Source organism: Crinia signifera, chromosome 3 (assembly GCF_055691185.1).
Source record: "Crinia signifera chromosome 3, ASM5569118v1, whole genome shotgun sequence".
NCBI classification, from domain to species: Eukaryota; Metazoa; Chordata; class Amphibia; order Anura; family Myobatrachidae; genus Crinia; species Crinia signifera.
The window spans coordinates 281493443-281514662 of NC_139219.1; the positions used below are offsets into that span (position 1 = coordinate 281493443).

At 45.3% G+C, this 21220-nt stretch overlaps 2 protein-coding genes and 1 pseudogene across 3 annotated transcripts in view; 1 reads left to right on the plus strand and 2 right to left on the minus strand.

Moving 5' to 3' along the window:
- Nucleotides 1–4803: 4803 nt before the first annotated feature.
- LOC146064596 (adiponectin-like) lies at nucleotides 4804–17753 on the minus strand. Of its 2 annotated transcripts, none has more exons than XM_083178284.1 (3): nucleotides 17393–17753; nucleotides 8733–8938; nucleotides 4804–5392 (listed from the first exon to the last, which is right to left on the minus strand). In XM_083178284.1, the coding sequence occupies exons 2-3, from the start codon at nucleotides 8932–8934 to the stop codon at nucleotides 4890–4892; spliced, it is 705 nt and encodes a 234-aa protein (XP_083034410.1). In that variant the 5' UTR covers nucleotides 8935–8938; nucleotides 17393–17753; the 3' UTR covers nucleotides 4804–4889. The 2 variants fall into 2 exon arrangements, with proteins under 2 accessions (XP_083034410.1, XP_083034411.1); XM_083178285.1 differs by lacking the exon at nucleotides 17393–17753 and adding an exon at nucleotides 17159–17242.
- LOC146065456 (5S ribosomal RNA) lies at nucleotides 6738–6857 on the minus strand (annotated as a pseudogene).
- ST6GAL1 (ST6 beta-galactoside alpha-2,6-sialyltransferase 1) overlaps nucleotides 11778–21220 on the plus strand; it is a 114213-nt gene continuing 104770 nt past the window's right edge. The window contains exon 1 of the mRNA XM_083178283.1: nucleotides 11778–11882. The gene's annotated coding sequence lies outside the window, so the exon portion shown is untranslated. The remainder of the gene's footprint in view (nucleotides 11883–21220) is intronic.

Here is a 21220-nt window from a genome sequence, read left to right on the forward strand (position 1 = left end):
GATTCCCATCCCTTAGGGCAATCTCCTGTATCAGAGGCAAATAGGCAGTCCTGTTAGTGGGGGTATCCAACACCCCAGTACCTGAACAATCAGCTGCAGTTGCCAGCTCCTGCTGGTCATGACTCCTGGCTGGCCACTGCCTGTCTTGGGTGCTGTGTGGTCCTCTGGGTGACTCCCAGATGGGCTGCAATGTCCCTCTCTGCCTAGTTCCGTGCTGTAGGTCTCTGCAGTCACTCCTACTGGGCTCTATCTCCCTTCACATGCTGCTCACCCCTTCTTCTGGTCAGCAGTGCTGGCTGTCATTCACTGCTGGGTCCTTGCTCCCAGTGCCTGATCTCAGATGTGTGCTTCTCTCTGCACAGCATCTCTGTCTGCATGCTTCCTGGCTCAGGATACAAGCTCTTCTCCCCTCCTCACACTTTCTCTCTCTCACACACACTGCTGCTGGGATCACCTCTGACCTCCCAGCTTCCTGTCTCATGTGCAGGGGAGCTGGGACACTAGGACACTAGCTGAGTCTGTTAACCCCTCACAGACCTGCAGCTTCCACAAGCAAAGGAGGGTTTCCTCTGAGCAGCATTGGCTGCAATTAAAATCTCTTTGGGGGCACAAGAGTACACCAGGGGTGGACTGCCACAGACACTACTTTTAGAACTTTGTGTGCCACTACACAAGAGGACTCCCTGCTCAACTCCCTGCTCAACTCCCTGCTCAACCATGTTTATGAAGTTTCCTGGCAAGGTACCCCTGGGAGCCAGGTCTGTGCTTGTGGTGGTAGTGGCAGGAGAGGTTACAGGGTGGCAGTATGGATATGAGGGGAGAGAAGGAGAGGTGACAGGAGGGGAGTGCAGGAGAGGTGACCTATTTTAAAGCTGGGTTCACACTTTATGATATCAGAAGCAACAATTTGTGTAAATGGTGCTACTACTGAAGGCATTTATGTGTATATGCAGCAGTGCTACTGCAGGCAATATGTGAGTAAGCAGTGCTACTTCTGCAGGCATTATATAAACATAGAAACATAGAATTTGACAGCAGATAAGAACCATTTGGCCCATCTAGTCTGCCCCTTTTTTTTACCCTTCAGGTAATCTCAACCCTTTTTCATCCTTATTTCTTTGTAAGGATATCAATATGCCTATCCCAAGCATGTTTAAATTGTTCTACTGTCTTAGCCTCTACCACCTCTGATGGGAGGCTTTTCCACTTATCCACTACCCTTTCTGTGAAGTAATTTTTTCTAGACTCCCTCTAGTGTCAGTGCATGTCCTCGTGTTCCATTACTTCTTTTCCTTTGAAGAAAATTTCCCTCCTGTACTAAGTTAAAACCCTTGATATATTTGAAGATTTCTATCATGTCCCCCCTTTCCCTTCTCTGCTCCAAACTATACATATTAAGATCTTTTAGTCTATCCAGGTAAGTTTTGTGATGTACTGAAGGCCATGCACCATTTTAGTTGCCCCTCTTTGTACACTCTCCAATGTATTTATATCCTTCTGAAGATATGGTCTCCAGAACTGGACACAGTATTCCAGATGAGGCCGTACAAATGACCTATAAAGTGGCATTATTACGTCTTTCTGCTACTGATTCCTCTCCCTATGCAACCAAGCATCTGACTTGCCTTCCTCATTGCTTTGCTACATTGCTTTCCTGCCTTTAAATCACTTGAAATAGTGACTCCTAGATCTCTTTCCTCCTCAGTAGTTTCCATTATAGTACCCTTGATACTATATTGAGCCTTTGGGTTTTTGAGTCCCAAGTGCATAATTTTGCATTTTTTTAGCATTAAACAGTAGTTGCCATTCTCTTGACCAATTCTCAAGTTTACTTAGATCATCAGTCATTTGATTTACCCCTCCTGGTGTGTCTACTCTGTTGCATATCTTTGTATCATCTGCAAAAAGGCATACTTTCCCTTCAATACCATTTGCAATGTCACTAACAAAGATATTAAAGAGCACTGGTCCAAGTACAGATCCCTGGGGTACTCCACTGGTCTCTCCATAGAATGCACTCCATTTACTACAACTGTCTGTTTCCTATCCCACAACCAGGTTCTTATCCATTTAATTGTTTTATAATCCAATCCCACACTTTCAAGTTTATTTAGCAGCCTGCGATGTGGGACAGTGTCAAATGTCTTACTAAAGTCTAGATATGCCATATCTACAGCCCCCCCCTTCATCTAGTATTTTGGTCACAGATTCAAAAAAGTCATTATGTGTGTAAGCGGCACTGCCACTGCAGGCATCATGTGTGTAAGCAGTGCTACTAATGTGGGTTCATGTAATCCATGTAAGCAGAGCTACTACTGTGACCATTATGTATGTAAGTGGCGCTACTATTATGGACCTTATTCTGGTAGACACGCAGTGCTGTGAAGTTCGCAGCACTGCGTATCTTTTTAAGCCGCCACTCGCATTACCACCTGCCCCCCTTCGCATGGTGAATTTGCCTGTGCTGCTGCAAATGGATGTTTTGCATAATTATCCATTTGAAGCCTACCATCGACACCCACATCGTTCGAGGGTCACCGACCATTGAATGATGAGGAGAGTACACGCAAAACTAAGACAATCTCAGGTGCTTTGCTTGTGTTCTGTACGAGGACAGGGCCGGCAGCTGATATCCAGTGATGTCAGGTGCACCCTTCCAGCAGACACATCATTGAGGTTTTACTATGAGAACGCCCATGAAACGCTTGGCGTTCCCATGGACACATCCCCCGGCCAGTTGACCCACGCCCTTCACCCGCACTGTTGTGCGCGAGCACTCGGCAAACACTCTATTTGCTCGCACACAGTGCATACTCTTACGCAAAGATGTGCATGCACATGCGCAGAATAAAAACATTGCGCGAATTCGCACGAGAGTGCATCAACCAGTATTTTTTTGCATGTGAATTTGTTTGGAGTTTTTGGTGGAGGCTCCAGGTGTTTTCTCACAGCTGCCTACAGAACTTTGATTGTTGCGCTAAGGAAAAAACAGACTCTTGCTCTATATTCATACAGTATGTGTGTTAACAGCACCACTACTTTGGGCATTATGTGAGTAACAGTGTTGCTATTTTGGGCATTATGTGTGTAAATATCACTACTACTGTGGGCATTATGTGTATAAGCAGCGCTACTACTGTGGGCATTTTGTGTATAAGTGGCACTACTACTGTGGGCATGTTGTGAGTAAATGGCAATACTCCTGTGTAGTGTAATGTAAGGGAACTACAATGTGATTGTAATATGAATCAAGGGCACTGTGAATAAGCTTGTGCTTTTTTTTTGTTACCAACTTTTCATTTTTGGATTCCTGGACAAGGGAATCAAGGAAGGACCTGCAAGGGACCTTGAGGGCCCAAGGGAGGAGGATAGGGGGGGGTCGGCGAGGTGGTGGGGTTGCGGCGGGCGGCGAAAAGAAGCCCATAGGCTTCTATAGGGTATCGCCACCCAAAGGGTGGCAATACCCTGGCCGGCAAAATCGGTGCGGCCAGGTAATAGTACATATGAAAATGCGGTAAAACGGGGGTTTTACCGCATTTTCATTTTGATACATCTCGCCCTGAGTCAGTCAAAGCAGGGCTTAATGGTCTCATCGGATTTGTAGCTTATCCCATACCCTTCAACATCTGAAGGGCAGAAATTGGTACACACGCGAGAAGGGGGCGTGGCCATTGGTAAAGTGGGTGTGGTTACACCCCCTTTACAAATGTGTGTACTGAACATTTTTTTACAAGATGCCTCCCACCCTCCACATCCACTGTACAGGAACCCCGCAGGCACTGTGTTTAGTTTTAGTCCTGCCAGACAGAGGTAATTTAGAATGAAATTGATGTGACAACTCACTGACAGGCTGCTCGGGCCGGCCACTCCAGAGTCCCCTCATGTCAAGGCCAACTCCCGCCACAGAGAGAGAAATCATGCTGTAGCGCTGCCTCACTGTGCGGTGCCCAAAAATTAAAAAATCGCAAGTGCCAGGGGCGTCTGAGATGCATCTCTATGAGCCACTTACACAGTGGACAGCCCCAGAGTGACAGAGCATCGGCTCCGTGGGCCGCGTGACGTCATGATGCGACGCTCGCTGCCCACACCGCTATGCGCCCCTGGGAACGGGTGCATTATCTTAGAGTTCTGCTTTACACCTTCCGGGCCCATTCCAGACCATCCGCATCACAAGCTCACAGTCGGAGGTCCTGAGGAATGGCAGAAAACCTGAAAAAAACTGTACAATCGGTACATTTTTATTTAGCCGGTACAGACCGTAAAAAAACGGTACTGTACCGGCTTAATCGGTACAGTTGGGGGGGGGGTATGTTATCCTTAACTGCTTAAAGTGTGACCCAGTAAATGATAAACTACAATTCCTATGATGCTATTCCTATAGTTCCTGCTTCTCTGGCTGGCCGGGAGCCTCTGCTCTGATATGTAACAATAACAAGCTGCCAAAGGGACACGTGGTGGGTGGTGGTGCTGTAAGCGGACGCACAGCCGCGAAAGCTGGGATCCGGGGAGGAGGAGTGAGGTGAGCTGGGCCCCCCTGACATGCCCGGGCTGAGTAAACTGTATTCGCCCCCCCCTCTCGGCAGCACAGGGCATAGGAGGCTGCCGCCACTAGGCATAGGCTGACACCCTAGGCAATTGCCTAGTATGCCTATGCCTAGGGACGGCTCTGTAAAGGGTTAATTTAATGAAAGAGCTGGTTCTGTAGTGACAGTAGCCAGCCAGGACTTTCCGACATGTGTATTCCCAGCTGCATTCCCACTAAAGTAGTGTAGATACAGTAGTAAATGTGAGCTGATGTGCAAATAGAAGTATTTTAGCCTTTATTAATGACATTTCTTGCTAAATAGCATTGCATTTTATATTGCACAAATCAACAGTCACATTCATTCCTAGTCTGGATACAGCAGTACTCCAGAGAAAGACGAGTCATTGAGATTATCTCCATAGATACCACCAAATTCTTCCCCGTATATCTGCAGCCAGACCTCATCCCCAATGTCTAGATGCAACAAGATGGAGCCAGAAGCTTGGTCTACATTGTTAGACTGGAACTGGTCAAAGGTGAACATGATGGCCTTGTTGTTCTTGTACAATGCAATTTTGACATCCTTCATATAGACAGTGAGGTGGTAAGAGAACAGGTAGAGGCCCTTTATGGGGCAGCTGAACTTTCCGGTGGAGTCATCATAATGGCGAAACTCATTGTAGAAGACTTTAGTGAAGCGTATGGGAACATTGGGGGTTATAGTTCTGATGGCCAATCCCATACTAAAGGCTGAACGATACAAGAAGGCTTTCTCCCCCGCCTGGCCCTGGGCTCCTGGAAATCCACGTGGCCCCTCGGGTCCTGGGGGTCCATGATCACCGACTTCTCCCTTTTGTCCTTTTATCCCTACAAATATTATTAGAAATCATATTAGTTGTTATATGATGCTGCAGAAATACTGTAGCTGCATTCATTGCAGTCTCTTATGTCAGTCCCAAACGCAGGATTATTAGAGGGGGCTTCCAAATGTAATCCAAAATCTAAGTAAGTACGGGAGCTTGGGGGAGCGGTAACAGCCCTGAAAATTGGTCTTGTGATAAAATGGATACTGTATGGAATACAGTATCAATATTTAACAGTACAGATATTCTATAGTTCAGGCTGTTTCAAACATTTAAATAAGATAAAATTGTCAGGACATTTTTAAACATATCATAATAAACATAATACACAATCGCCCACTTCCTGGTAAGGCTCCTGTCTCTTCCTCCTGGCAGCTGTTTTCTGGTCCATTCCGATGTTTGAGGGCTCAGATCCACATATACAGTAAATGTGGTAGAAGAAGTAGGTACACTGGGCATGTGCAGCAGCTCTGCTCTGTCCCTTACACTGCATGATGTGCCGGCAGCTCTATTGATCATATTATATACTAGTGCTATTGTCATACTTTAAGGCACTTGCCAAGAGGAGGAGAGGAGGGGGGGGGGGGGGGGGGGGGGGGTTCTGGGTAACCAGACCCCCCTCCCCCTATGCATTTGCCTATGCATGTTCAGACATATTGTGATGATTTCCTTGTTCTGCTATATTCTGTTGGAAGCAAAGTTCATATTAGAGGTATTGAAAGATATCTGTTGGTATCAAATGAGTTTCAATGGTATTTTTCCAGGTATTTATATTCTTTTCTATTCATTATTGTTCCAAAAGAACTTTGAGGCAATGACCTGTAGCTGATAAAAAACTGCCAACAATGACCCATCTCACAACTGGTATGATCATCACAGTTTTCTCTTTCCTTCTGTGAATACACGTCTGTTGTACTCAGGTACAGATATTTCGGTACAAAAGGAAAAAAAGAAAACTCTTGTGTGGGAGCACATTTACCAGGAGAAATTGGCTATGAAGTAGCTGTATAAAACTATTTCATGTTTATTAGATATGCATTAAAATGATTTTGATAAAGAAAAGAGTTTTTGAGAATTTTTTTTATATATAAAAAAATATATGCGCCTCTGCGAAATATTTGATTTATTGGATAACAAAACAACCATAAAATCAATTTATATGGTGAAGTTGCCACACATAGGAGAGGACCGACTTTCTGCTTGCTCCCATATTTGAGTGTAAATACATTGCAGACTGGAATCATTAGTCCCTCATGAGAATGATGCCATATATATATATATCTTGTGTAGATTTTTATCTAAGTGCTTCTCTCGTTATGAATGTGTAGTCAACTATATGGGTTCTAATAAGGATACGGTACCAAAGTCTTCCCTAGTGGTCTCCCATCCAGGTACTGGCCTGGTCCAACACTGCTTAGCTTCCAAGGTCTGAATGATTCAGGCATGTCCAGTGTGGTAAGACCGTATTCCTTGCATTAGCTCAGACCAGGCTCTTTAATCCCATTCCCTTAGCACAGTGGACGGTCGCACTACCGAGACACAGCCGGGCATGCATATGCATGCATGTGTCTTGGCTGTGCAACCGTCCCTTACCCCCAGGAATTTCATTTCATTGCATATAGAATCTATATATACATTCTATATGCATGCCTGTCTGTGTGTGTTACAGTACTGTAGTGTACAAGCTGCGGCGCAGAGTTTCTATGCTTGGTTATAGTTTCTATGCTTGGTTATAGGTTGCTGTCAAGGTATACCCATCTTAAATATACTGACACTAATAGTTGCCTGGATGTCACATTATCAATGGCTATACCACACACAACCTGGCAGTCAGTGATGATGATGATTACCACGTATGGCTGAGTGTTGGACAAATTTTGTACCACACACAGCCATACATGGTAATCATCATCCTCATCATCGATGGCTGCCAGGCTGTGTACCGTACTAGCAGGATACATCATCTATTTCTGGGGGTACAGTGTGTATTACAATTATATTTTAAATCAAGAGGGTAACGTCAGCGTAGCTAAATATATTTTGGCGTAAAAGTTAAAAAAGTTCCCTGACCCCTGCTTTAGCACTTGTCACAGACAGCAAAAACGATGACAGTTATAGTTCAAAGTATATGTTACTCTGGGGCAGATTTATTAAGCTTGGTGAAGTGATAAAGGGGGAAATTTACTAAAGGAAATTTGTAAAAAATAGGTGTATTTGTATCCAGATATACACTTATTTTTGACATTTACTATCCCGAAAATACAGCAATTCGTATTCGTATTGATAGCACATCAATACAAATACGAATTGCCGTATTTTCGGGATAGTAAATGTCAAAAATAAGTGTATTTCTGGATACAAATACACCTATTTTTTACAAATTTCCTTTAGTAAATTTCCCCCAAAGTGTCTGGTTTTTATCACCGGTCAATCAGCTCCTAACTGTGAAGTTACAGGCTTGGTTTGAAAAATGACAGGTAGGAGCTGATTGGCCGGTGAGAAAAACCAGACACTTTATCACTTCACCGAGCTTAATAAATCTACCCCTCAATTATATAGGTACCAACCAATCAGCTCCCAGCCATAATTTTTCAAGCACAGCCTGTAACATGACAGAAGCTCAATAGTTGGTACTTTGTCTATCTCTCTCCAAACTTTGATACATCTCCCCCTTTATATAAGAACCTATAAACACTTAGCATTACCTTATTTTTGGGGAACCTGCATCTTGAATGATTTAACAGGAAGCTTCGCCCAGTGTTTGCATACAGAATTTACATTAGGGTGGGGCACCGCAAAAAAATAGAAACCCTTAGTATGTACACTGAGGGAATAAATGTTATTGGGGTATCCAGAACTCTTTTTAAAAAGAGACATGTTATCAGATATGTATTAACACTAAACTGCATTTAAGGAATGTCCCTGGTTTATTAAGAGTTCACACAGTGTTTACAGCCATTTGGTAAGGGGTGACCGAGGTTTAGGCATTCACAGGCTCAGACAAGCCCGTCAGGGATCCGGGAAATTCATCGGTAGGCCCCGGTGATTTATGACCACCCTCACTTTTTTTTGAGGGGGGCCATGTGGGTGGGCGGAAGGGCTGACATCATGACGTCCGCCACATCATGACATCACATGACATACCTGCGCACTGCATCATAATATCACACGCCAGGCCCTTACCGTCCCAGTCCGACACTGGACATTAATTTATGTTCCACATGACATAAACCCAGTCCTTAAACCCAACTTATTCTCATGAGCTTGCAGTCTGTACATAAGCCTCCAACATACTGTACAGTTTAACTGGAGATATGATTTTTCCTCCATCAACACTTACTGACCTAGTTCTCCCCTGTCTCCTTTTTCACCATCCTTCCCATCTTTGCCATCCCTTCCTGGAAGTCCATTGTGTCCAGGATATCCTGGTGCTCCTCCCATCCAGTTAGCGCAAGGAGTCTGCTTGGGTTCTGTTTTGTCATCTTCTGCCAAAGAGAACATCGGCACCAAAAGGAGCACAATGCACAGAGAGTGTAGAGACAGCATTGTCCTATACAACAATTTAAAGAATGCAACAATTACTAATAATGTAATACACATAATACATGCAACAGGTAGCACATATACAATATGCTGGGCTTACCTTAACCTTTTTAATTCTAACTTTGCATTGAGAGATGTGCAAAATATCTGCTAAAAATGCCAGGGCCATAGTCAAGAAATATGAATCACTTTAGTTATTGCTGACAAATGATCTGCAGCAGGTCGAGTGGGCTGCTATGCGGCAGTATGGCATACCGCCACTTCTTCCCACTGACCCAGAAGTGCAGAGATGCCGGAGGCGGGGTAGTGTATGCTAAACTTAGGATGCTCCTTTGCATAGGCAACCTGTGGGGTGCTGCTGATCCCATCTCCACCAATCACTGCAGCTGCTTATGTCGCTGGTCTTCTCGCTGCCTAGCTCTCAACCCTGCGCCGCAGATCCTCTCCCTACCTGTGCCGGGCACCTGGCTCTTATCTCTGCACCACTGCTCCTCTCCCTGCCTATGCCAGGCACCAGGTTCTCATCTCTGCACCACTGGACCTCACCCTGCCACTGATCCCTTCCAGTCAATGCAGCCACTGGACTTCTACCGTCTTTTGCCTGGCACCCAGATGGGGTGCGCCCCACTCTTATCTCTGCTGCCTCTGAACAAAGTAAACAGCCTGCTATCATTTAAATACAGTAAATGGTGCTTCTCCCTGTCCCCCACTAGCACTCTCCCCTTCCCCTGCTGTCACTCTCTCTGTCCCCCTGGCTGTCACTTTCCCTGTCCCCGGCTGTCACCTGTCCCTACTGTCGCTCTCCCTGCCCCTATGTCACTGCTTTCACTGTCTCTTTCCCTGCTGTCACTCTCCTTGTCCCTATGTCTCTCCCGTTGTCACACTCCCTGTATCCATGTCTCCCGCTGTCACTCCATGTTCCCACTGTCACTCTCCCTGTCCCTATGTCCCTGCTGTGACTCTTCCTGTATCCGTGTCTCAGGCTGTCTCTCTTCATGTCCCCGCTGTCACTCTCCTGGTCTCCCACTTTCACTCTCCTTGTCCCTATGTCCCTGCTGTCACTTTCTCTGTGTCCCTGCTGTCACTTTCTCTGTGCCCCTGCTGCCACTCTCCCTGTGTTCCTGCTGTCACTTTCCCTGTGGTCACTCTCCCTGTGTCCCTGTCCCTGCTACCACTCTCCCTGTCCCTCTTTTTCTTACCCTGCTTCCCCACTGGCACTCTCTTTCCTTGCTTCCACTCTCTCTCTTTCTCTGTGTCCCCACTGTAAATCTTTATTTCCCTGTGTCCCTGCTGTCACTCTCTTTTCCTGTTCCTGTGTCCCCATTGTCACTATCTGTGTACCCGTTGTCACTCTCTCTCTATCTCTGCTGTCACTTTCTCTGTCCCTGAATTTTGGCTCATAACGTGTGGCATAATGTTAAAGGGGCACTAGTGCAAGATAGTATAAGTGGTCCTACTATTGTGGTGCATAAAGTATATTAGAGGTATATGGTGTGGTAATCTACACTTAAGGACATACCCCCTTTTAAGTGGCCACACAGCCTTTTTCAGGCGTGCATGACTTCACTAAATGTTTTTCACGTACCCGTATTTTAACATTTCCACTGATTTTTTTTAGCAGATATTTTTGCACATCGCTCACAGCAACTTTAACACTCAAAGGGTTTAAAAGGGTCATGTCAAGGTAGAATGTCATGTCAGGGTGCCCATTTATACTTAGGTCCCTGCTGCTTCAGTCATGCTAGTAAGTAAGTAAGTTTAATTTATATAGCGCACTTTCTCCAACAGGACTCAAGGCACTTTACAGACATTAAGGGGGAAATTTACCAATATGAAAAACCTAGTTTTTCGTATTGGTATTTCCCCTCCGATTGCATACGACTGTTTTAGTTGTATGCAAAGTCGTGTTCCGGAGGGGAAATTACAAAGCAGTCATATACGACTGCTTTGTAACCCTCCGATGGTGTAACAATTCGTATATACGGCCGCTAATACGAATTCTTTCTAGCAGTCTGCACGGATCAGTCAGATCCGTGCAGGCTGCAGAGTGTAAAAAAAAAATTAAAAAAATAAATAAATGAAAAAAAAAAACGGCGTGGGGTCCCCCCCACAGCCGAAACCAGCACCAGGCTGACAGAGCCTGGAGCCGGTAATTAAAAATCAGGGAACCCTGACAAATAGGGGTTCCCCGATTTTTAACAACCAGCCCCAGGCTCCTGCTCTGGGGCTGGTTCCCAAAATACGGGGGACAAAATGACTAGGGGTCCCCCGTATTTTAAGAACCAGCCCCAGGCAAAACCAGCCAGCAGGGTAATGCCACAGCCGGGGAGACTTTTTATACAAGTCCCCCCGGCCAAAGCATTCATCCCTACCGACCAGTCAGCCTGGCCAGGGGCCCTGGGGGAGTGGGGACCCCCCCAATGAAGGGGTCCCCCCTCCAGGACTTACCTGACCAGGCTGAAGCCTGGTACTGTCCCCGATGCCCCTGGGCGGTGGGCATCGGGCTGATTATGGTGTAAAAAAAAAAAGATTAAACTATTGTTTTTTACTGTGGCACTACAAGTGCCAGCAAGCTGGGACTTGGAGAACCACAAGTGCCAGCCTGCTGGGCATTAAAGGGCCCGCTGGCACTTGTAGTTCCACAGTTAAAAAAATAGTACAATAAACACACTGACACAATGAAAATAAAAGTTTAATACATACATTACACACATACTGATACTTACCTTTCTTGATCCAGTAGGTAGCCCTGGTCCTGATGTCCTGTGTCGTCCTCCAGGTCCATGTCGGCTGTCTGCGTCGTCCTCCAGGTCCATGTCGGCTGTCTGCGTCGTCCTCCAGGTCCATGGCGGTGTCCGGGTCCGAAGAAATCCATATTGGAGCTGTGGAAGGAAATCCTACTCACCTGGTCCTGCGCTGAAGAAGTCTTCTCCCTGTCCGACGTAATCCAGGTAATGTTGAAGCTGTCGCCGGTCCCCGCTGTCTCCGCTTCGCGCTGAGGAGAGATGCTGAGATATTTCATACTCGGCGCCTCTCCTCAGAATGAATTCTATTGGCCGCCTAGCGGCCAATCAGGAGCCTTTTAATTACCGTCCCCGGTTCCTTCAGCCTGGTGCTGGTTTCGGCTGTGGGGGCGACCCCACGCCGGGTTTTTTTTTAATTTATTTAATTTTTCTATTTTTTTACACTGAAGCCTGCACGGATCTGACTGATCCGTGCAGGCTTAAAGCAAATAGAACAGGAAAATGGTGTTCTATTTTCCTGCCGTATTTCCGTGGGTGTTTTACACCACTAAGCAGCCGTATTATCAGTACGGCTGCTTAGTACATCAGGAACCACCATTCTTTTGAATGGTGATTTCTGTCGTATCCTATCGATGGTGTAGACATTCGTATTTGTAAATAAAAATACGAATGTTCCATCTTTAGGACTACGAATTGTTGTATTTTTGGGGATTGTAAATCCCGAAAATACAAATTCGTAAAAAAAAGGTGTATTTCTCCCTACGAATACACCTTTTTTCTACGAATCCATTTTGGTAAATGTCCCCCTAATAATCAATGCACATAAAACAGAGGCTATAGATAGTACAGTCACAGTCAAAATAAACTCTTGAGCACACAGTAAGCATAATGCAGGATTGGTGCAGCATTTTGGATAATAACTTCCATGAGTTGTGTACTCCATGTACGGTTTTGCTTGAAAATGTGTGAACCCTTCAGAAATTTTTAGATTTCTGCAGAAATATTGCTAAAACTAGCTCAGATGTCAACAAAATCCTAAAAGTAGATAAAGAGAACCAAATTAAACAAATGAAAGTGCTACTTTTTTGAATTCAGGAACATGATCCAATGGGGCCGATTCAAACCTTTTCGCACAGGTCAGGATTCGGATGCTGTCTGATGGTTTGTGGACTGCCCATGCTGTGTTTTACAGATGGTATGAGGTTGTTATGCTGGCATGCAGTGTTCTCCTTTCTTTACGGATAATGCTTCTCATTTAAACCAATAAGCTAAATTTTGGTGTGTCATCTGTCCATAAAATAATGTTCCAATGGGCTACTGGCTTGTCCAGGTGATCTTTAAACTGTAAAATGTTCTTTCTCTAGTTTTCGGCTTTCTCCTTGCAATCCTGCCATGCACATCAGTGTTGTTTAGTGTCCTCCTGATGGTGGAATCATGAACATTAACTTTAGCTAATGTGAGAAAGGCCTTCAGTTGCTTAGAGGATACCTTGGGTTCATTTGTTACCTTGCTAAGTCACCTTGATCTTGCTCTGATCTTTGTTTGGTCGACCACCACTACGCATGGGCCTTGTATTTCCTCCATTTGTATACAATCTGTCTGACTGTTGATTGGTAGAGTGCAAACTCTTTATAAATGATTTTGTAACCTTTTACAGCCTGATGAGCTTCAACAACCCTTTTTCTGAGGTCCTCAGAAATCTCCTTTGCTTGTGGTATGATACACTTCCACAAACATGTGTGAACATCAGACTTTGGTAGATCCCTGTTCTTTTAAAAAGACAGGTTGTCCACTCACAGCTGTCCATTCAACCCATAGATTAAAAGGTTCACATACTTTTGCCACTCACAGATATGTGATATCCAAAAAATATAATAAGCATGTCTAATTTTTTTTTGTCTCATTTGTTTGATTTGTTCTCATCTACTTTAAGGACTTGTGTAAGAATCTGAGGTACACGTCGGGTCTCTCTTATCCGTGTATTCCAAAAACCGTGTTTTTTCAGAATATTTTGTTATAATAATATTTTGGTTCCCCCCTGCCCTTATTTTCATACTTACCTCATCCCCCGGTGTCCACAGTGGCCTTCAGGATCCCCTTCAGCAGAAACTTCCAGCCCCAAGGGTGCATTGCTCTAGTGCGCGGGTGTGACGGTGACGTCACTGGCACGCACTCACGCAATGCACTCCTGGGACCAGAGATGCCGCTGAAGAGGATCTTGAAGGCCGCCGGTGGACACTGTGGACGCCGGGCTGTGTGTTGCTCCCTTGTCGCTCCCAGTTATGGAGTATCATGGAGGGAAACACAGTAACGCTCACCAAATTCCAACAACAAGAACACTGCACCACTCCGCTACAGCTATATAGTTCTGCTACTAGCTCCTGTCATTTTCCAAACTCAGCTAGTAACATGGCAATAGGCGCTGTTGTTACTTTGGACATTATTCTGGTCCTTTGACTCCCATGCGTATTCGGGCCTGGGAGCCATGCTTATATTTTATGTGCAGATGCAGCCGCTTGGTGCGAGTGGTCAGAGCAAACTGCTTGTTCACAGTCCCGATCACTCCTAGCAGTCAGGGCGTGAGGTGGCGGCGATGGGCTGTGCCCATGGGAACTCCCAGCTTTTCATGGGCCTTCAAATGAAAACGCTAGGCGTTCCCGTGGTGATTTCCCAATGACACATGTGCGGGGGGGGGGGGACTGATGTCAGCTGCCTGCCCACTTCCCACAAAGAGCACTGGCAGATATCAAACAGAGAGGAGACTTACATCTGTGAGCGCTGAAGAGATCATTCAATGGTTGGCGACCATCGAATGATTTCCTCCCCGCACACTAGCTGCGAATGGATGTTTATTTACTGTAAATAGATAATGTTTATGCTAAACATCCATTCCCACGTGTGCGGGGGAACTCGGTGTGCTAGGGGGTGCCGGGTGGCCGTGCGAGTGGCATTTTAATGATTCGCAAAGCTGCGAAACTCTAAACTTTATCTCTCTCCTAGCTTTGATGCATCTCCCCTTGAGTATCTAATGCACAGCACATGATATGAAAAGCATGGTCTCGTGATGCGTGGATTTGTGTTTACATTAGCATACCCCCAACACCCAGAAAAGGGGTGTGACCTGAGTAAAAGTGGGCATGGCTTTGTGGTTTGACGCACCGACAAACTACGCCTTCTGTTTGAAATTCCTACTGTAGAGGTCTCTGGGGCAGATGTATGAAGCAGTTATAAGGGAGGAGAATTGACCCAGAGGTGAAGTGGCCCATGGTAACCAATAAGCACTGTAGTAACATCTATAATTTGCATAATACTGTATAAAATTATACAGAGCAGCTGATTGGTTGCCATGGGCCACTTCTCCTCTGCTCTCTTCTCCCTTATCAATGCTTTATACATCTACCCCTCTGCAAGCTGCTAGCATGCCCACAAGTCCCTGTGACTCCAGTGACTAGATGCTATAAATCCCCCAACATTGGTAATCTTCAAATAGGGACCTGCCGAGCCGGTCTGTAAAGGGGGCGGGGATAAGGGGAGAGTGCATGGGGCCTCAAGTAAAGAGGTGGAACTCAGGGCCAGGATGCAGACCTGATCTTTTGGATGTGGATTCACACGGCAGATGATTGATGAACTGCATATGTGTATTGGCTGCAATGCCCATGCGCGACACCCTGCTGCAATCAAGTCCTGAAACATTTTCTGTTCACTGTCTGTAAGCAAGGTGATTGGCATGAAGTGGGTGTGTGGGTGTGGGAATTTGCCGTTTCATAGGAGTGCCCAAAAAAATGCTGGACGTGCCCGAAAATGCTGGGAGGGTCAGCGAATGCACAGGCATGCCCAAGGATATGCCTATTTTTCATTGCAGTGCCGAGTAAGAACAGGGCTGCGTGGCGCCTGCAATGACTTTGGCCAGTGTAAAAATCATTTGATGCTGAGCCGGTTACAAAGGAATTTGGACATATTTGTGCACCTGTACACACCCATTTGCATCCCCTCCAACTGTACCGATTTCCCCAGTACAGTACCGTTTTAGTAGTCTGTATTGGCTAAATCTCCCTGTACCGATTGTACCGGTTTTTCTCTCTCCTCGTCCACACACTACAACAAAATGGCTACCGCCCCATACAGTGTATCTCTCAGGCCTCTTAGCATACCCTCCAACATGACCCATTCCATTAGGTACACAATGCTCTGTTCCTGGACTTCCCTGTCAGTGGCAGTTGCAGAGGTTGGACTCCAGCACAATCCAAAATTCAAAGAGGGGGGAGTCACATCAACTGCCAGTGATGTTTGGAGTGGCATTAGGAGTGGCTCCCCTTTTTGAATATTGGACTGTGCTGCAGTCTATCCTCTATAACTGCCACAGGCAGGAATTTTAGGCATTTTGTACCTAATGGAATGGGTCATGTTGGAGGGTATGTCTTAGCAGCCACACGCTTAGCAACAGGAAGTGGCTGCAGCTCCCCTACACCTGTTTGCGAGCCATGACTGGCTAAGCCGCCGTCAATCACTTCGTCAAGGTCGCTGATTGCCCGTGCTGGATCCTTGCCTAAAGGCAGTGTTGGCAGTCCCTCCCCGCAGGCGGCTGCTTGTGTGAGAGCAGCAGCAGCCGGAGAGTTACCCTTGAAACAGGCACTTCCTGTACTGCAGCATGGAGAAGCGGGAGAGGGGAGCAGCATCGGGTAGGGACCGCACCCAGAGGGTTATCAGAGAGGATAATTCAAAATCAGCAAAACTGTCCATTAAAAGGATAAGAAAGGGGATGTGGCTTCGCCCCTTCACCCGTGACCATGCCTCTTTTCTGAAGTTCTAATGATTTCTGCCTTTCAAATGTTGGAGGGTATGCATTTGCACAGCAAGCACATTAATTCCCAAGGCGGAGAGGGGTCTAGGTGTCACTATTTCAGGGGACTTAAAGGCAGGTAGGCAATGTAACAAAGCAATGAAGAAGGCAAGTCAGATGCTTGGTTGCATAGGGAGAAGTAGCAGCAGCAGAAATAAAGATGTAATAATGCCACTGTATAGGTCATTGGTACGACCTCATCTAGAGTACTGTGTTCAGTTCTGAAAGCCTTATCTCCAGAAGGATATAAGTACATTAACCCCTTGAGTGGTGGGTTTTTCTGGGGCAGGACAAACCTACCAGGACAGGTTTGTCCTGCCCCAGAAATACCTACCACAGAACTTAGGGGCAGCACCCATGTTGCCCCACCCCCCTCCTGTTGCTCACCGCTCCCAGTCCCAACTCCCCACCCTGGATCTCTGGGTTTCCCCTGCTGCTGCCCCCACCCCATTTGTGTTTTACAACATTAAATACAATACTATCTACAGTTCACAGCTGATCTTCTACCTGCAGTAAATGGGGACACCCAGACCAAAACTAACCACCCACTGGTTAATCCGTCCTCCCCAAATCATAATAAAATCATTGTTAGAAATGTAATTTCATTGATTACATATTGAGAAATAATATTTTTGGAACTCACCTTTCAGAGAGTTGGGGCTAGGATCAGAATGGTATCAGGGTCCTATATTTTATGGTAACCCTGCACATAGTGTACACAAGCACCTTTCTCATTTGCATTGATACAGTAATGCTTTGAAAAGCTCATATCTAAATTTCACATATGCAAAATACTGTAATCAGAAGCTATTGAGTGTAATAATTCCCCAGAAAACACTGCAAGTACTACAGATCTGGTGATAATAAAGCCTCTTACCTGGAGGAAAGTTGGTGCCCAGCGTTATGTCTCTTCCAGCAGACTTTTCCCTACGCTCCAATCTTTACAGAACATGTGTTACTGTCAGTTACCACTAATTCCCTGCTTTACTCTGGAGGAAGATTATTTAAAGATCAGTATTTAGATCAGGAATTCCCGGTCTGTAAGAAGCAGATTGAGAAGCGCTAAGAAAATAATAGTTAGCAGAGCTGTTTCTGTAGTAGTATATAGAAGTATACACTGTGTAGCATAAACCCTTGTCCAAACACCCCCTCTTTGCACTCTCGTATCAAATGCCTTGAAGTAAGTATGGAAGTTTGAGAACTTTTCTTTGTTAATGCACCAATTAATGTCTACTATGTGCACAGTGTTTCTTTTTAAAAGAATGCAGGAATGTGTACTGTGTATCAGTGGCGTAAGTTTGTTCCAGTTGCCTGGAGGCAAGATAAAAATTGGTGCCCTCCCCCTACACTTTATATAAAAATATGTTATGTATATGATGTTGAAAATAACGAGAGTGGGACTTCTAGTCCTGTTAAGAGGAGAAGTCAGCCACAGAATCCTTATAGACAGCTTTCACTTAAGTGATTCAAACATGCAGGGTAGAAGAGGTGCCCCCTTGGGAGCAGGAGCCCGGCGGCAGATGACTCCATTGCCTCCCAGAGTTCTGCCTCTGCTGTGTATTAGGAACATAGTCGTCGTCACTGAAGTGGCCCCTTATATTATGTGACAGGCCAGTCATTATTAGGGACCAGATAGGGCCAACTTATATCCAGCAAACTTCAAAGAGTTAAAGCATTAGGAGTTTGCCATCTTCTAATTGTTCTTGGAGCCCTCTCCTTTCTTAACATTCTAAAGGTTTGAGTCTGGTGCAAGGGCACCCCTAAGCCAGCACAACCAAGCCACCCAAAGGCAGATCACCAGTTAGAGATGGCAAGTAAAGTGGCATACACACTGGGCTATTTCATACAATACAAGAATTTTTTTTTTTAGATATATCCAGAGCGCCGTCTGTGTCAGATTTTTCTTCTTCCCCAATTCTTACCAGATGATGATATGTGAAAAGAAGGAGAATAATTCAATGTGTAGGATTATCACTTTATGCTTCTAAAAGGGGATAGAAAGAATAAGAAGTACCACACTCACAATAAAGTGTGTGTGTTGAAGCTCATAAAGGTATCTTTGGTGATGTAAAAAAGCCTTCACCGAAATCCACCGAGTGTTTGAAGAGTTCTGAAACGTACATTTTTCACTCACTCAAAAACAAGGATGCACACATATAGCAGTTTCTTTTCAAATATGCGTACCAATAACTCACAATTCACAGGGTGGTTTTCAAACACATCTGGGTATCTTTATCTTGAAAATTCCAAATGACCAGATAGTGAAGAGTTGGATTAAAAAACTTTAATAGTAACAATCTTTCTAAAACGGATCAAACTTGAGATACACTTGAACAACGTATCAAAGGCAAGACTCTCTACACAAACAAAGAAGACCGTCCGGACAAGTCTAAAGTACATCAAATAAGTGTCCAGAAATAGCAAAAGTAGTCCAATGATTAGTCCAAGATAGCCAGCCAACACTTTTCAATTTTTAATCTTTATCAAGGCCTCATTTCATCCCCATTTCTAAGCGATCTGATTAGATGCCATTGCTATTTGAAATTGAGGATTCTGGAAGCACTGGTTAGAAAGGAACCCCCTCCCCACCCTGGCAATGAGCATGTAAGTCCTCTTGGCAATAAGCATGTAAGTCCAATTGGCAATGAGCATGCACCACCCCGCCCCTGTCCTGACAACGAGCGTTTAACTCCCCCCTGGCAAAAAACATACAGTATAACTCCCCTCTGGCAATGAGCATGTAACCCCTACCCTTCCCTGGCAATGAGCATGTAATTCCCCCTAGCAAAGAGCATGTAACTCCCCCTAGCAATAAGAATATAACTTCCATCTGACAATAAGCATGTAAATTCCCCCTGGGCGACCAGCATGTAATCCTCCATGGCAACGAGAATTAAACCCCTGGCAAGAAACATGTAACCTCTGGCAATGAGCATGTAACCCCTGGCATGTAGCAATATACTTCTGGCAAATAGGTAAGCAGCACTTATGTGACATAATATGTAACAGGCTTTATGGTGTGTGGTATAATGTGTAATGGGTATTATGTTGTGTGGTTTACTTTGTAATGGGCATTATAGTGTGTGGCATTATGTGTGATGGGCATTATGGTTTGTTGTATTATCTGTAATGGGAATTACGGAGTGGGGCATTTTGTGTAATGGCACCACGGTGCGTGGCATTATGTGACATGGGCATTACGTTGTGTGGAATTATGTGTCATTGACATTATGGTGTGTGGCATTATTTGTAATGGGCATTACAGTGTCAATTTTTGCAGCGTGCCTTTGGAGCGCACTGTCCCTATTTTTGCACTGCACATTTGGTGCGCACTGTCCCTAATTCTAATGTGTGTGTGTGTGTGATTCATTCTGAAACCCATATACATAAATCAGTTACCTTCTATTTAGTCTGCATTTATGACATGCCCAGTAGCGCGGTGATAGCCCCTCCAAGGGTGCACCCTCTAATAAAATGGGCTGTGCACGCCTATGCAATGGTCAGGGCCTGATCAACCAAAAGGCTGATAAAGCTGCACCCTGGAGCACTAGGTCCTGGGGGGGGGGGAGGAGCAGGGTCTCTGCAGACTCAAGCAGATATCAGCTTCACAAGGTGCAACGTTTCTGAATACGGGGCCATGACGATACCACAATTGGGGAGTTTTCACTTCTCAGTGACCACATCCTGGGATATAAATAGCACTTTTGAAGTGCATGGCTGCTTTATACAACACAGATCCAACCATACCATTATATAAAGTATTTCTATTTTGTTCACAGGCAACATGCTCATTTTCCATAAATAATGAAAATACATTATAGTAAATCAATTAGGAGTCCTGCAGTTGAGGTTTTTGAATGAATAAAACATGTTTAAACAAGATGGCCAACTTTGTGTTGCAAATACAATGAAGTAGATTAAAACAATCTAAAGACTCACGGTGGACAGGTTTGGCATATTTATAATGGGTGCAGGGTACACAGTGCACACGAGCCCCTGAGTCCCAGGGGGGCCCGCAACACACACGCTGCACCCCTGTTTTTGATACTTACATTGCCCCAAAAAATGCACAGTGACCATTTTTCTGGTGATCTGTGAATTCACAGTGGAGTCTGAGCACTCTAGTGCTCGGACTCTACAACACCGGCAGCAGCAATGTGAAAATTGCCGGAAAAGTGGCCACCTGAGCTTCTTCTGAGCGTGTTTTTTCCACAGTTGTGTATCGTACATTACTGATTGGTCCCCATGTTAAGGTATTAAAGAAATCTTCTATATAATCATCACTTACAATTAATCATACACATCTATGGTGTATAATGGGGCCCACACATGGGGCAATTTAAGGGCATTTTCTACGAGATCACATAGAAATTTCTCCGTGTGGGGGGGCCATAGCGTTAGCATTGCAGGGCTCCATGCGTCACTATCGCCCGGCGATTAATATCCAGCATGTTGGATAAGTCTAGTTAATCACCGGGCAGGGTCAGGGTTCCCACCAAAGAACACTGGCCCTGACAGATAATTCAGCACATATAGCCAGAGGCGTAGCTAGGGTGGAGCCGGCGGAGCACAAGCTCCAGGCGCCGACATGTCACCTGGCGCCGGAGCTCTGCCGCCGGCCCCCCTGCCCTGCTCGCCCGCTCCCTGCTGTGCCCGGCATCAGGCAGTGGGGCAGTGGCATAACTATTGGCATTACTATTGTCGT

Excerpts from the sequence above, each read along its gene's own strand:
- LOC146064596 (XM_083178284.1), bottom strand. The coding sequence starts at position 8,934 with ATGCTGTCTCTACACTCTCTGTGCATTGTGCTCCTTTTGGTGCCGATG. Across the intron at positions 5,393-8,732 it reads AGGAGACAGGGGAGAACTAG|GGATAAAAGGACAAAAGGGA; the intron begins GTCAGTAAGTGT and ends TAATATTTGTAG.